At 35.2% G+C, this 15,042-nt stretch overlaps 1 protein-coding gene across 2 annotated transcripts in view; it reads right to left on the reverse strand.

Moving 5' to 3' along the window:
* LOC149421773 (23 kDa integral membrane protein-like) overlaps nucleotides 1-15,042 on the reverse strand; it is a 37,785-nt gene that overhangs the window by 8,500 nt on the left and 14,243 nt on the right. For both annotated transcript variants that reach the window (XM_089635096.1, XM_089635095.1), the window contains exon 2: nucleotides 6,834-7,022. In XM_089635096.1, the coding sequence (XP_089491222.1) occupies nucleotides 6,834-7,022 (189 nt within the window). The remainder of the gene's footprint in view (nucleotides 1-6,833; nucleotides 7,023-15,042) is intronic.

Genomic DNA, 15,042 nt, shown 5'->3' on the forward strand with positions numbered 1-15,042 from the left:
CACTGTCGACCGACTTGAGCGCGGTGCTATATTATACAGGATTCCTAGAAGAACACTTGCTAATTTGTTTGCTCTTGAGAGAACATGTTGGACTTACTGCCGTAAAGTACTGTGGGATATTATGATACTCATATAAGCTTCTTAGCTCACTATTACGCAATTCCGCAATACGCGTCAAAGGGGCTTTTCGTATTATACATTTTGGGCTTTGACTTATAATACTATTAGAGATAATCGATATAATGGGTTCCCAATCTTTTCGCGTTTTACTAAAACCGATATTTTTTCTTGTCCGTCAGAAACAGAATAATTTGGCATTTTTGTTAATTGTTTACTGTAGCAAATAACTGAAGACGGACGCTTTTTGGTTTAGCCCTTTTAATGATAAAAGTTTCCCATTGTTCTTTAACCACCAAAATTCCAAAGGAACATAAACGGCCATGGCGAATAAATAATAGCGATGACGTGACGGCATTACACTAATTCGGTCATTAAAACAACAGTGGGAAATGAAAAGGCCCTCTCAGCTTTATTGTTACTGGCGTTTTTATTTGTTCCTATTCCGCTGTAACCTGTTACGGAACGGTGACGTAACAACACTAGTGGGCATAAATAAACCACTCACCTAGTGGGAATCAGCATAAGGCGTAAGTAGTGATGTGCATACTAACTTGGAATAGGTACAAAAAGCAGTTTAGGTAGGTACATGTTCCCCGAGTAACAGTTCTCAAGGGCAACCCCTCAACTAGTGCGCCTGCGGACTGTGAACGCGCTAACAACATCACAGGCAACAATTTCAGTTCTAACATCGCGTGACTGGATGGCATGAGGAATTAGGACAGCCATGTCACTCTTGCACCAAGATGTGTTACTATACCAGTGTTTCAAAATGTCATCAAAACCCTACAGCTAAAAATAGCTACTTCAGTTAAATATGAAAGAGTCCTAAAGCAAAATGTTAACGGTAATGCGAGTGGGCAAAATCGTTTTTTAATCGTATCGGAATCTAAGTAGAAATTATTTAGTCGAATAATATGTTAGGGCCTTAAAACCTCTTTGAAGAACAAAACTAGGCCAAATTAAAACTTAAAGAAGGTTAAAACATAGGATAAAATGTCTCATTAATAATTAATATCTCATTGTTAAAAATACTCGTTCGCTGTTTCAATTAGGGTTGCCAGATGTCCGGTTTTGGACCGGACAGTACGGTTTTTTGGACAATAGAATGTCCGGTTTTTTTTTTAAATACGCGAATTGTATACCTCACTCATGAGATAATTTACAGAGCAAAAGCCGTGAGCGATTCTGGCGGGTGGTAGTGGTAGCAAGACTTGCTCAAATCTGTTGAAAATGGTACAATATGTGCAGTGTTCCCGTCTCCAATGCCTTCGTACAAAGAGTTTTTAGTGTAAAGGGTGCCTTCGTACAAAGAGTTTTTAGTGTAAAGGGTAATGTATGGACTGACGAAAGAAATCGACTAGGTGTGAATATCATAAAAAGCGAATAATGTGTTTTCTTCAATTTAAATGTCAATTGCATTGAATTTAAAGATACAATTTTAGGCAATAAACGATTATTTAAAGCAGTAGCATCTATTTATAAAAGTGATTTTTTGCTTAACAATAGTAATAATAAAATTAAAAAAATAAAATAAAAATAAATAAAATTTATAATGTTTACTAAGAAAACTGTTAACCCTCTGAAATATTCGGTAATTTTCTGTTTGTTTTGACCAAAATCAAAGGGGTTTAGGATTATCAAAGGCCTTTTGATTTACGACAAATTGTACCAAAAAAAGAGGGGGATAAAAAATGTTCGGTTTTTTTTATCTTGGCCATCTGGCAACCCTATGTTTAATGCCCAAATAACCCATTGCAATATGACACGCAGTTGTGATTCAATAATAAGTTGAAACATAAACTTTGTTTCCATTTTATCACGAGAATCTATATTTATTTGGAGACCGCGTTATACAAATTGAAAGCAAATTCAATTTCGGCTGTTTTAAAACGAATCCGTCCGAAATGAAGATAAGATTAATTATGTTTATCTCTGTTTAAATTTAGCCAGTATTCCTACAAGTTTACTGTTCTGAAACGCGATAATCAGATAAAATTTATCAATTTTGTAGATTGTCGGTATGTTACAATTTGTTTTATTTTCTCGCTTATGCGACTAAGCATTTTCAAACACACGTCAAAATTATGAATATTAATTTAAAACTAACAATAATATTATGAAACATGAGCGCCTATCTATAAAAAACGTTTTATTATTTTCTGACAGGATATTCTTGATTCGAGTTAGCATGGTGGCGGATGGTACGATTGCATATGGCATACAGCCGACGAGAACATAACAGCACATGGGTGGGAGCTAATTTCAATACAGTACAATAATACTCATTGGGTCGCCCGTTATAGAATATATTATTACTAAAAATATAAATGACAAGAACACTCGGAAATGGCATCATCGACGTGCTACGTCGGCAAGAGTCATACATTTGATTTCTATATTGTAACAACTATTAACCATTGCAAATGATACTACTTGGTAAATGTTTCACTTTCAACGACCGTCGCTTCATGATTTTACATTTAAAAGTTAGGCAATTTTTTGCAAAAAAAGATTATTAAAATTTCGCATTGTAGGTTAGTACCTACCTACTTTTGAACATTAAAAAATGCACAATAAATAATATGTGTATGTCAACGCGTTTGTCATTTACGAGTTCAAATTTCACAAACATCCGCGAACAAGTATTAGATATTTGAATAAGTACCTATGTCTAATATTGTGACCGACTCGATGAATTACGAAAAAACAAAAAACCTTCAACAGAGCTCTTAGAATACAGAATACAATGATAAAACCTATGAAATGAAGCCCACATTCTCTGGAGAGTTATTACAGTGATTGTCACAACACTACTTATCGATCCAAAAAAACTCGGTTACTGGGCCAAAAATACGTTTTTTCCGATATCCACAAATAATGATGTGTGTTCAGTGAATGTTTGTCGCGGGCGGTCAGTACAAGAATACCCCCTACCCTACTGGCTTATATTGTGAGTGGTTATTTGGTAAGTTACTATTGGTGAATGGTAACTGGCGACCCACTCCACATCACTGTCTCTTCTTCTCCAGACCCGCCAACACAATAAACCATATTGTTTTCCGCGTTGGTCGCATTTACCATTCGAATCGATATCTGACAGACACCATTACTTTCATGCATGTTTTACCATTGTAATATTATTCCGTGTGTGCGTGCACTAGGGTATATGGTAAATGTCAAGTAAAGAGTGGACACCTAGTACCTACTACACTAATATGGGCGCTAAAAATGATATAGATACTTGAATCATCCTAAACCTCCTTTTTTAAATTGGTGTGATTATGTTCTTTTTTGTAGTACTAAAGGTACGTGAAAGAAATATAATTATTTTATTTCCTTTATCCTCTCATCTGGTGAAGATGTTTACAAATAGGGTTTGATGTAGGTACATGCACAAAAGTTAACACTTTCCTAACAGATCATTTAAAACTGAATTGCTATAAACTACCTAGGATGTCTCCGACATCAGCGGGGAGAGATACTAAGTACCTGTGTCCATCCTAGTGTCCATAGGTACTTACTATATCCATACACACAGTGAACAAGTGCCCCCATGTTGCCACCTATGTAGGTACCTACTGTGTAGGTAGGTACTGTACTGTACTGTAGGTAGGTATTCTGTATAATTATTATCAGGCGCACCTGTAACACGGTAACAAAGCCCATTAGACGAGTCTTACTAAATAACCCTAATTCCTATTTCTGTTTTTCAAACCGCAAAGCACCCTTTTACATTGATGAAAACATGGTATCACTATTATTATATTGTGTGAACTAGTTTTCAAAATCGTTTCAATGCGGGAAACACTTTTAATAGACGCGGCCCTATTATTTGGATAGCTTCCTGCAGAATAGATATTTCAAGATTATATAAACCTCGAAATCTATTCCCATCACATTCATTGTGATTGAAAAATCCTACATAATATATTTCTTAGCCGCTTAGCCACTGGAGTGATTTCTCGATATATTTTGCCATTTTGCAAAAACGTTTTGAGAAATCGCTTGTTATAATGTGCAATATTTATAGAACCTAAACATATGGGATAAACATCGAAAACTTGGTGGATTCTTTGGCTTTTAACCGCAGTGAGCAGCTTCAAATGTTTTCATATTAATATTTTGAGGAATGGTATGAATTAAATAATATGGTAAATGTATGTATAAAACACTTATCACTGCAATGGATAAGTATCTACTCGGTATCATATTATTTGGTCATAGTCATTGGGTTCCTATTTCCAAATGTATGAGAAATCCCAAGTCAATATCATACCTATTCCCATCCAATTATACAATTTGTGATTGAAAGTTCAGTCTCCGTAGTAAGATTAAAAAAAGAAGATAATTTGAAAGGAATATATGTAAATACGAATGTAACAGGGAGCGTGCTAGTATAAAAATAAATAAAAAAAAAAACTATAATTAAAGTTGTGAAAATCTCTAAATAGTATAAAATAAAGTCGCCATCCGCATCTGTCAGTCTGTGCGCTTAGTTCTTCTAAACTACGCAACGGATTTTGATATAGTTTTCACCATCATTTAGATAATTTCTTCCGGAAGGTTTACATGTATGATACATGCGTATTATATTTATAGAAAGTAGAGAAATGTTTATAATCAAGTCGTTAAAATATATCTTCGGGCACTACATTGCTAACGCTGGCTAAACCTTATGAGATACATCAAAATAATGTACTACGGAATTGAGTATCTTAAAAAGGCCTACAGAAAAGTCCTTGATGGTATATGTCTATCTCATAAGGATAACCCCCAGCAAGGCCGGGTACACGTCAGCTACTATTTAATAAAATACGACTCGTTTAAAATAGAGAAAAAATCTCTCGACTAATGTTTACAGTAGCATTTCAATAGACGCTGTGAAGGTTTTCATACATAACATGTTAAATAACAGACAACAAGATGTGTTCTTAATAATTTTCGGAGCATAATTTTGCCATTTTTTCTATCGAGGGAATTTCATATAATTACCGTTTCGGCTCGTGAATGTATAGATTATCTTAAAAATAACATATATTTTTTTAAGAACTTAAAAACTGAAAGTTTTCAAGAGAAATACGTTATAAATCTGTAGAAATTCGGAATGCGGGGGCAATTTGGAGATTTCATAGTAGCTAAATATTTGAATTCAATCAAATCAACCTCAAAGCAACTAACTCTGAATAGGCTACATTCGTAGCTGAGGTACCTACGTATTTCCGATGGCCAATCACCTCCAGGCTTCAAGGTGGTGAACAATTAACTCTAGCGACACCATTGTTACAAAAAGGTCATCGGAACCTTCAGATAGATGAAGAAATGAACAAGATGATATTTCCGAGTCGCTGGGACCTACTGGGCCATGATGGTTCGTCTTTGTAATTTGTATTTCCGCCTCACTGCATATATCAATGACCGAGAGGAATCGCGTGTCGTATTACTACATTCAGGGCCGGCGCTATACGGGTGCAATTGGAGCAGTCTGATCCGGGCGCTGAATTGTCAATGCGGCAAGGCGCTGATAACACCTTACACCTAACAGCCCTAACACATCGCCCTTGAGAATATTCTTCACATAAACTATATTATTGATTAGAGTGATCACCTATCTAGGAGTCTACTTGTTTTGACAAGGGACGTCAAAAAATTAGTTGCGCCTGGCGCCATTTCACTGCCACTTACTTATCAACCTAACCTAACCTAACAGTCCTAACACATCGCCCTTGAGATTATTCTTCATGTAAACTATATTATTGATTAGAGTGATCACCTATCTAGGAGTCTACTTGTTTTGACAAAGGACGTCAAAAATTTACTTGCGCCTGGCGCCATTTCACTGCCACTTACTTAGGTATCAACCTAACCTAACCTAACCTAACAGTCCTAACACATCGCTTGAGATTATTCTTCATGTAAACTATATTATTGATTAGAGTGATCACCTATCTAGGAGTCTACTTGTTTTGACAAGGGACGTCAAAAAATTAGTTGCGCCTGGCGCCATTTCACTGCCACTTACTTATCAACCTAACCTAACCTAACAGTCCTAACACATCGCCCTTGAGATTATTCTTCAAATAAACTATATTATTGATTAGAGTGATCACCTATCTAGGAGTCTACTTGTTTTGACAAAGGACGTCAAAAATTTACTTGCGCCTGGCGCCATTTCACTGCCACTTACTTATCGACCTAACCAAACCTAACTTTAAACTCTTACAATGTAATATTATTATAATGGATTTCACACCTTCGACAATCAGGATAGGTTGCTGGATAAGAAAGTGGCAGTTTATATATCAATGGTTGGATGTTCGATCACATCCTCAAATAATTGATCCAAAGCAAAATTGAAGGGGGTTCAAGTAATATTTTCATACTTTTTGGTTGTTTCACGACCCGCCCCTGGGTAACACTGAAGGCTGATATTCCCCTCTGGTTTAAGTAATTAAATAAATATGTTTGCCAGTCATTCAGTTTATCTTACGATTAATTGCACATCAATACTGTGAGCCTTGATTGTTCACATTTTTTAAATTCAATAATTAGCTGATATCTGGCTACTTTTATGTTTTTTATTCCTAAATCTTCCAGAATCTATTCCTCATTCCTTCCAAACAGTTTCTGTGAAGTCTGAAGATCTATTGTTTATCCTTGAATTTGCATACTATACATATTTCAGATCAAGATCAGTAATTCAAGTGGAGACTTACCGTGACAACCATGCAGTGGCTCTCGCGAACGGCTCCGCAGCATCCGAAGAATGCGATCACGAAGATAACGCATCCGATGATGATGAACAGTAGTGGGGGTGCCTCGATCTTACCCTCCAACAGTCTCGTGATGTCGGCCACCTTCAGCTTGAAGGCGACTCCAATGCCCAGGATGGCTAATCCGCATAGCTGAAAATAATTAAATCAATAAATAAAAAGTTCATTTGATCGTATTCTAACTATCCGGATCAGATCAAACAAAACTCATCAAATGAGCATAAATTCATTACAGTGTACGAGTACCGTGCTTATTGCGCATTCTGCATTTACTGCATGCTAGACAAATAATACTTAATCACGTATAATCGACGTAAAAATACATGCAAATTGACTATATTAATCTACCGAGTAATAAGCGGCACTGGTTTTTAAAGCCGGCTCCGTGGTTCAACGATGATTTCTATTATTAATTTCAAAATTTAAAAAAGTTGCTCTGGGCGCTTTTTGGTTAGGGACTGGAGACGAAGTTACACAGGAAAGTTCCAATGTATTACTAGGTAGGTATGTTACTCTTAATAGAAAATACGGGGGGATAAGAACGGGTTAGCAGATAACCTTACTCATAATCACGCGTATGCGTAGGTACTGCATATACCGGCCGTATTAGTATTCGACAATAGAAACGTATTACAATCGTAATAAGACGGAAATCGTGGAATTTGTTACAATCTGGTTGATCTGACAAATATTGATCGGTCGCGCAATGAAAATGTAAAAATAACAGTAATACCCTTTTTCAGCACTTTTAGGAGAATATTTTAAATGGAAATATCAATTTACCAAAGCAAACATTTTAGATAAAGATAAATAATATAAAGAATTGGCCGGATTTTGAAGCAATTCAAAACAGACCGGGTCAATAACATTACAAATATTATGAAGTTAGCAACAAAACACGAAATGCGAAGATGACCGTGTTTTTGAGGTTTGGAACAAAGTGGTGCCAATATAAAAAAAAATCTTGCATGAATATTATTTCGCGTAAACATTTTAACTCGAGCAGTATACGCCCCTCTTTCTAATATAGCTATACCAACGCTACACCGGCGTATTTGGGAATCTTTACAAGTACCTTTAAAATATCAAGCCCCTGCATACTTAGTTAATACGGTTCCGATGAAATCATAAAATAATATGTTAACCGCCACGGGCCTTTTGAACACTGGAATGTAAGGTTAGGCCCACATTGTCTGTTGTCTTTTCTAGTTAATACAATCTCCTATCTTATTCTGATTATTGAAAACACTTCCTGTACTTAGTGTGCTGAACAATACATTGTTTCAACGTCAATTTCCACACCTCTCTGTTGGACCATCGGTGTAAAATAGCTTATCGGCATATAAACTTCCGCAAATACATCGTATAAGTAGAATTACAATTATCAGAGCTACAAAAAATAAGAAATAATACGTTCTTTAATAAGTTTAGAAGTAATTGCCAGCCCCGATACTGACAAAACTTCACGTACGCATTGAGTTTCAGAATAATCACGTGCGGATATTAGACATTAAAACTAGAAAGCGTATAACCAATAAAGCGTAAAAGGCATGTTGAACCTAATGGGTTTTTTTTATTTAATACCAAAATCTGTAAGAAATCCGGTTTTTGCTTTTCGTGCAAGAAAAATCAGGTCAATCTAATAACATTCCTATAAGATTCTGCCCAGCAATACTTTGTATATATTATTACGATAATAATATGACAATTGTTTTAGGGCAGTACAAACGATGACTCCGAAGATAAAGGAATAAATTAATGTGAACTTCATTTCATACGTTTTCAACCTTTATAACTTCATACCATGTTTATTTATGCGTGGTTGACGGGTTTGGGCGTTAACAATGTTTATATAACATCAATTTCGGTAGTATTTACAGTCTTAATTGATTTTTTTTTTGTTTTATCACAATACAGTGCAAGAGTTTAACTGTCCGAAGTCGGTAGGATCGTGGCATCCCCATTAAGGGATGTTGTGATACTAAAGGAACTGGGGAAAGGGAAGAAGGCATACCTATTTACTTTCATAAGTTCCATGCTATTCCCGGATATATTCAGATTTTAAAGCATAGGCGCAGAAAAAGCCATTTCTTGCAATGTTTCAAGTAAGTAGTTTTCAATAAGGAATTAGTATTTTTTCTGCTAATTTAAATACCAGTATATTTTTTACAAATAAAGCTTTCGTAGAGAATATTATTTCCGAAATTTGCATTTTTTAATGACCGCCAAAACGATCGAAATCTGACGGGGTGCGCGTGACGTCATACGTACCTCAGGAACAGTAAGGTCAATCGAACTCGAGTCGGTGAGAAGTCAACAATTCCAAATTTAAATAATATTTAATAGGATTTCCATAAAATATGAATTCTTTCGAAATAATTTGTACACCGCAGTGGTAGCCTATGTGCGAGGTTTACGCAGAGCAACTTTGCACAAAATTGTCCGCATTCTAAAGCAAGCAACCGGACGATTCGCGGGTTAGCAGTGTAAGTTGTCAGAACCCGCCGACCAAACAAGGGGTCTAAATCTCTTATAAATTATACGTACCAAACGCTAATTATAAATTTTATTACATGTAATCTATATAAATCTGTACCTCAGAAATCAAAGGTCGGTTGTCCAGTTTTTTTTTGAAAATGAGTTATGTATGAGACCTTTTTAGTTTTTTCAGTATCTACGCAGGGGTATAAAGACGATTGTCCTACGACAATGTTAAACTAAGTTAGGTCAACATAAAGGGTCTGGTATCCCCACAATGTTCAAAGCAATTTTTTACTATTTCCTCTCTCCTTCTGAGGTACAGAAATAAAAATGTAAATGTTCAATTTTTTCAAAATTTTAAATCTCCGAAAGTTCTTTGAAATGTAATTGATAAGACACGATTAGAAATACCACGTTACAAATTTTCCTTGTTGAAAATAATATCTGCACACAATATCTAACGCGATATTCATTTTTTTTAAATCCTTGTTTAAATAACATTTTACTAATACCTTTGCAGGTGTAATAAAACACCATCACCAGGGCGATAAGATATCACATAGATAGCAATGTTTATTTTAGCGAGGGATACATTTTAATCCACTGTCAACAACCAACGGTTTACATTGCGTTTGAGAAAGCAAGATAGTGAAATAATTACCTTATGATTTGAAAATATATTTTGTAATACTTTTCGCATTGCTCGGTCTAATCAAATAACAAGAAATTCATTGAAAAATTTAAAAAAAAATCAAGGTATAAATGTTGCAGTAAACCTTCGAAAAAACTACTTGGTTCTCAGTTCCCGATAAATCCTATCATTTACCATCAATAAAATAAATAGAAGTCCGAAATGGAAGTATGTATTTACAAATTTTTTTCGGATTACAAAACCTTTTTAGCATAGGAAAATGGGTATTTAGGTTAGGATAGGTTAGGTTAGATTATGTTATATTAAATGGCTGAGATAGAATCATTACTTATTTCGGACATAATTAAATGATATGGTTTACAGGTAAAACCTTAGATTTATCAATGTTCGGGCTCTTACAGTAACAAACACGAGTAAAAATAACTGATTTACGAAGAAGAAGCGCTTTGAAAAGAATCAAGTTTGTTTTCGAAATGTCAATTTGGATAGTCGAGTGTTCACTGGCCAGTATTTATCAATGTTTGGCACTTACAGTAACGCAACACGAGTAAAAATGAATTTGCGAAACCAATCGAAGAAGCGCTTTGAAAAAAATCAAGTTTGTTTTCGAAATGTCAATTTGTGTTCACTGGCCAGTGCCCTGTGTAAATGCCGGGGACTTTCGCTTCTCCAGCAAATGGCTTTCCAATTATTATACAATAAGATTTAACTTTCACATTCTGTTTCAGCAACAAACTTATGGTTTATCTATATGGACGCACGGCGGAAAAAAAGTTTTCATCTCGAAACACTGGACAATACAGAAATAATATTAATATAAACATGAATCACTTCTGTTTTTATGATTATCTTTGTTATTTCAATTGTTTGCGGGCATATAATAATTATAGTGCGAAATGTTTTATTGCTCTGTAATGATAGGTGCGCGAATAATATATTAAATTTATTACGAAGCGCTCTTAAACACATTATTGAATCATTTTTATTATTTGTGGTTTTGATGCGGAATCTTTCTGCCTATGTGTTTAAGAGCGCTTCGTAATAAATTTAATATATTATTCGCGTACCTATCATTACAGAGAAATAATATAATGATAGGTACGCGAATAATATATGTGTTTAAGAGCACACTTCGTAATAAATTTAATATATTATTCGCGTACCTATCATTACAGAGAAGCGCTCTTAAACACATTATTGAATTATTTTTATTATTTGTGGTTTTGATGCGGAATCTTTCTGCCTATGTGTTTAAGAGCGCTTCGTAATAAATTTAATATATTATTCGCGTACCTATCATTACAGAGAAATAATATAATGATAGGTACGCGAATAATATATGTGTTTAAGAGCACACTTCGTAATAAATTTAATATATTATTCGCGTACCTATCATTACAGAGAAGCGCTCTTAAACACATTATTTAATCATTTTTATTATTTGTGGTTTTGATGTGGAATCTTTCTGCCTATGGCGTTCCATCCATAATATTCCCTAACACAATTCTTAACCAAAAGCCTATCCACGATTATCACATACCGTATATTTCGTATTGCATAGTTTTTAATAGTTTCTTAAATTGTCAGCAAAGTGTTGCAATACAAAAATATATAGAGCGGAAACTTCAAAGCCTTTAGTGAAATTATACAAGAAACCACGTCTTTGTGCAATATGTAGACAAAAAGTTGGTAAAAATAAATAATACAATGTGGCCATAATAAGATTTAAGTACACGATAAGCAAAAGTGTTATATGGGTTTCACATGATGAAAAGAGTACGTTTTAAGATCAAAAGAAGCGGGATTCAATAAATTATGTCATTCGGCAAATGAAAATGTCTTCCATGCCATATAGGTAAACATCTGTTTATAGCCGACATTATACTTTTTAAAACGATATTATCAAAGTAGATTGAGGCTACAGTTAAAGCATTCGTTTTAATACATTTATTCATATAAATCAATGAACGAATACAATTTCGGCTCGCGGAATGTTTCGTCTATGACAACTGACATGTATTGTGTATTGCATATAAGAGACGAACTGTTTTCAGGGCTCAATACTCAATAGTACTTAAGGGTACGTATACATTTGCGAACCGAAACGCGAACCGTACCACGAATTACGGGAAAGGAACGAATCAACTGCAAGCGGCGTTTCGCGTCATTTGCGGTTGCTTCGTTTCTTTCCCATAAGTTGAGGTTCAGTTCGGCAGTTCGGGTCGCGGATGTATACGTAGCATTATGCTACGTATACGTAATTCGTGGTATACGTACCCTAACATGTACGGGCCGTTATCTGACTCACACAATTTTGGAAAAAAATAAAAACAGAATAACATTTCATGTAAACATTTGATTTCAGTCATACTTTCAGCAACTTTCAGTGCTTATTATTTGAGGACGTATTCATATAGTTTCTCATTATAAATTGCGCTCTCAATTTTTCAAACTGCTTATTTTTTAATTGTCCTCCGTTGTTATCTCGAAGAAAAACTTTATTTATAAACCATAAAACAGGTTGAATACTAAACAAAACCGTTGTGTTTATTCTGTCAGTTCATGCAAATAAGTTAGTCGCCGTTTTACGAGAATGTGTGTCATTTGCAATGACATCATTCAACACTCCTGACCCTGAGCAACGAACAGTTGAGCACAGGGGCGTGGCAGAGATGACAAAACACGATTAATAATAAACCACAATACATAATCTTGCATGAAACGTCGTAGCTCGTATTATCTCAATGTACTTCCCCATAATTACAATTAATTAGCGCGATTCACTAGCGAACGTACAAAACAAAATTGTTGGAAACAAGTTATTGAAGCTGTGTTAAACACTAAATTCCATCTTTATAAAACACTGGTCGCACCAATGCTATGTTTAGAGAGTACTAGGCCCTCGCGACGATAGATAGAGGATATTGAATATAATATTCTGAACTAGTAGCATTGGTGCGACAAGTGTTTTATAAATGCAATATTTATAAAACACTGGTCGCACCAATGCTATGTTTAGAGAGTACTAGGCCCTCGCGAAGACGATAGATAGAGGATATTGAATATAATATTCTGAACTAGTAGCATTGGTGCGACCAGTGTTTTATAAATATTGCATTGTTAAGTTTAGAGAGTTTACTAGCCCCTCGCGAAGAATCGCGAGAGGATAGATAGAGGATATTGAATATAATATTACTGTCCTCGACCGGTCGGTGGCTGAGTTGGCATCGCATTTGGGTCCCACCCAGGCGTGGTGTGTTCAATCCCTCGGCTGGCTATGTCCTCCATCACAACACAAGCAACATTTTCCACTTACTGTGGTGGTAGTAGGAGATTTTCAAATATTGTCAGGTTATTCGTAACCCGATAACATATAGAAAAGTGGAACACGGTTAATAGACACATCTTATTTTGAAAAACACTTATATTAAGTTAGAAAACAATGAGAAACTGTCTATCAAAAAAACGTATAATTTAACGTCTATTTTTCAAGCAGTGTTTTGACGTTAATACAGGTTGGGGCAAAAGTAATCACCCTATTGGAAACGCTATAACTTTTGCAAATGGCGCCAAATGTCAATTCGGTTTTGACATTTGTGAAGTAAACAAACGCAGAATACAAATCCACAAGACATGAATCGGTTTACAAACAATTGAACAAATTTCACAAGCAGTACCAAAGTTTATCATTAAAAAAATACAGCAAAAGAACATCGGGTGATTACTTTTGCCCCCCCTGAATATCATTTTGACACCTTCATGTTTTGATAAAAATAGTTTTTTTTTTAAATCAAAACCAAACAATCTTCAATTACCATAGTAGGCTAATGCCCGTGTTATGGTAGTCATAGTCCGTGTTAGTGATACAAATTGTACAAAGTGTATTAGAAAAAGTGTTAAAAAAAGTGAAGATACAATATATATTTGTTTAAATTAATTGTCTAAATAGTTTTAGGAAGTCTTTGTTGCTTTTAACAGCGTTTTTTGTCAGCGTTTTTCGTATAAACCGTGTCCCACTTTATTTCATATTTACCTTATATTTGAGTGGGAGATTCCAATGAGAATTTTAAAAACAAGTCAGGAAATATAGGAATCAGCTGTTTGAAGAACCGTCAATAACAGGTCGAAGTTAGTCATTAAAAAGTTCATTAAAATCCCTTCAGTGAATATACTTAGGTAACTACAGACAAATTTAATAGGGAGGTGCGGGGGATGTAAAATTGGTGAAATATTATTACCCACCACAAAATAAGCTTCTTTATTTGGCCTGTGGGGCGAAAAGGTTTTGGGAGACCTAAACTAAGCTAAGGTGACTGGACGTTTTGAATCCGCATCCTTGTGCACAAAAACACTTGGGAGAGACAGCAGGAGACTGACAGGAATGGACACGTCTCGAGGAGGCGGACAGGAACTTAGTTTTAGCGAAGATCAATGGAGAATAACATAATTATAATGTATACATATATATGAGCTGTACCCATGAGAAAAACGTACAATGCTATTTGTTTCAAGATTTTACGTTTCTAGGCACAACGCAACCCAATTTCGGAATGTATTAATTATTTAAGTCGTTGATTCTTCTACGTGTTTACCTAACATAGTTAGAGAGTGATTAGATGTTCAAAGAAAATGAGTCAGTACGGTGATGCAATAAACTTGCTAATGAAGCGATGCTAAAATAACAAAATGAGGCAATCGAATCTAAAACAGAGTTAAATCCATGCAATTTCAAAAGTAGCGTGAATTCAGGGTACAGAGAAGCAGCCCTACATTCCATTGCGGACAGCAATGTCAGATATTACAAACGAGTATACGCTATACGTAGTGTTATGTGGTATGATTTGACTCATTTATAAGCCACCATCCGATGGCGGCCCAAACGGCTTTAAGTGGATACATTTCCTACACGAGCTAATTCCGCGAGCGACCATTTACAAACGTCATTTTCGGTTCACTCTGCTGAAATATTCCCCATTCGGAGCCCATTATTGTGACGGAACTTCACGAAGTATTTTTAGG

Source organism: Hesperophylax consimilis, chromosome 8, assembly GCF_061612785.1.
Source record: "Hesperophylax consimilis isolate HC1 chromosome 8, BYU_Hcon_1.0, whole genome shotgun sequence".
NCBI lineage: Eukaryota > Metazoa > Arthropoda > Insecta > Trichoptera > Limnephilidae > Hesperophylax > Hesperophylax consimilis.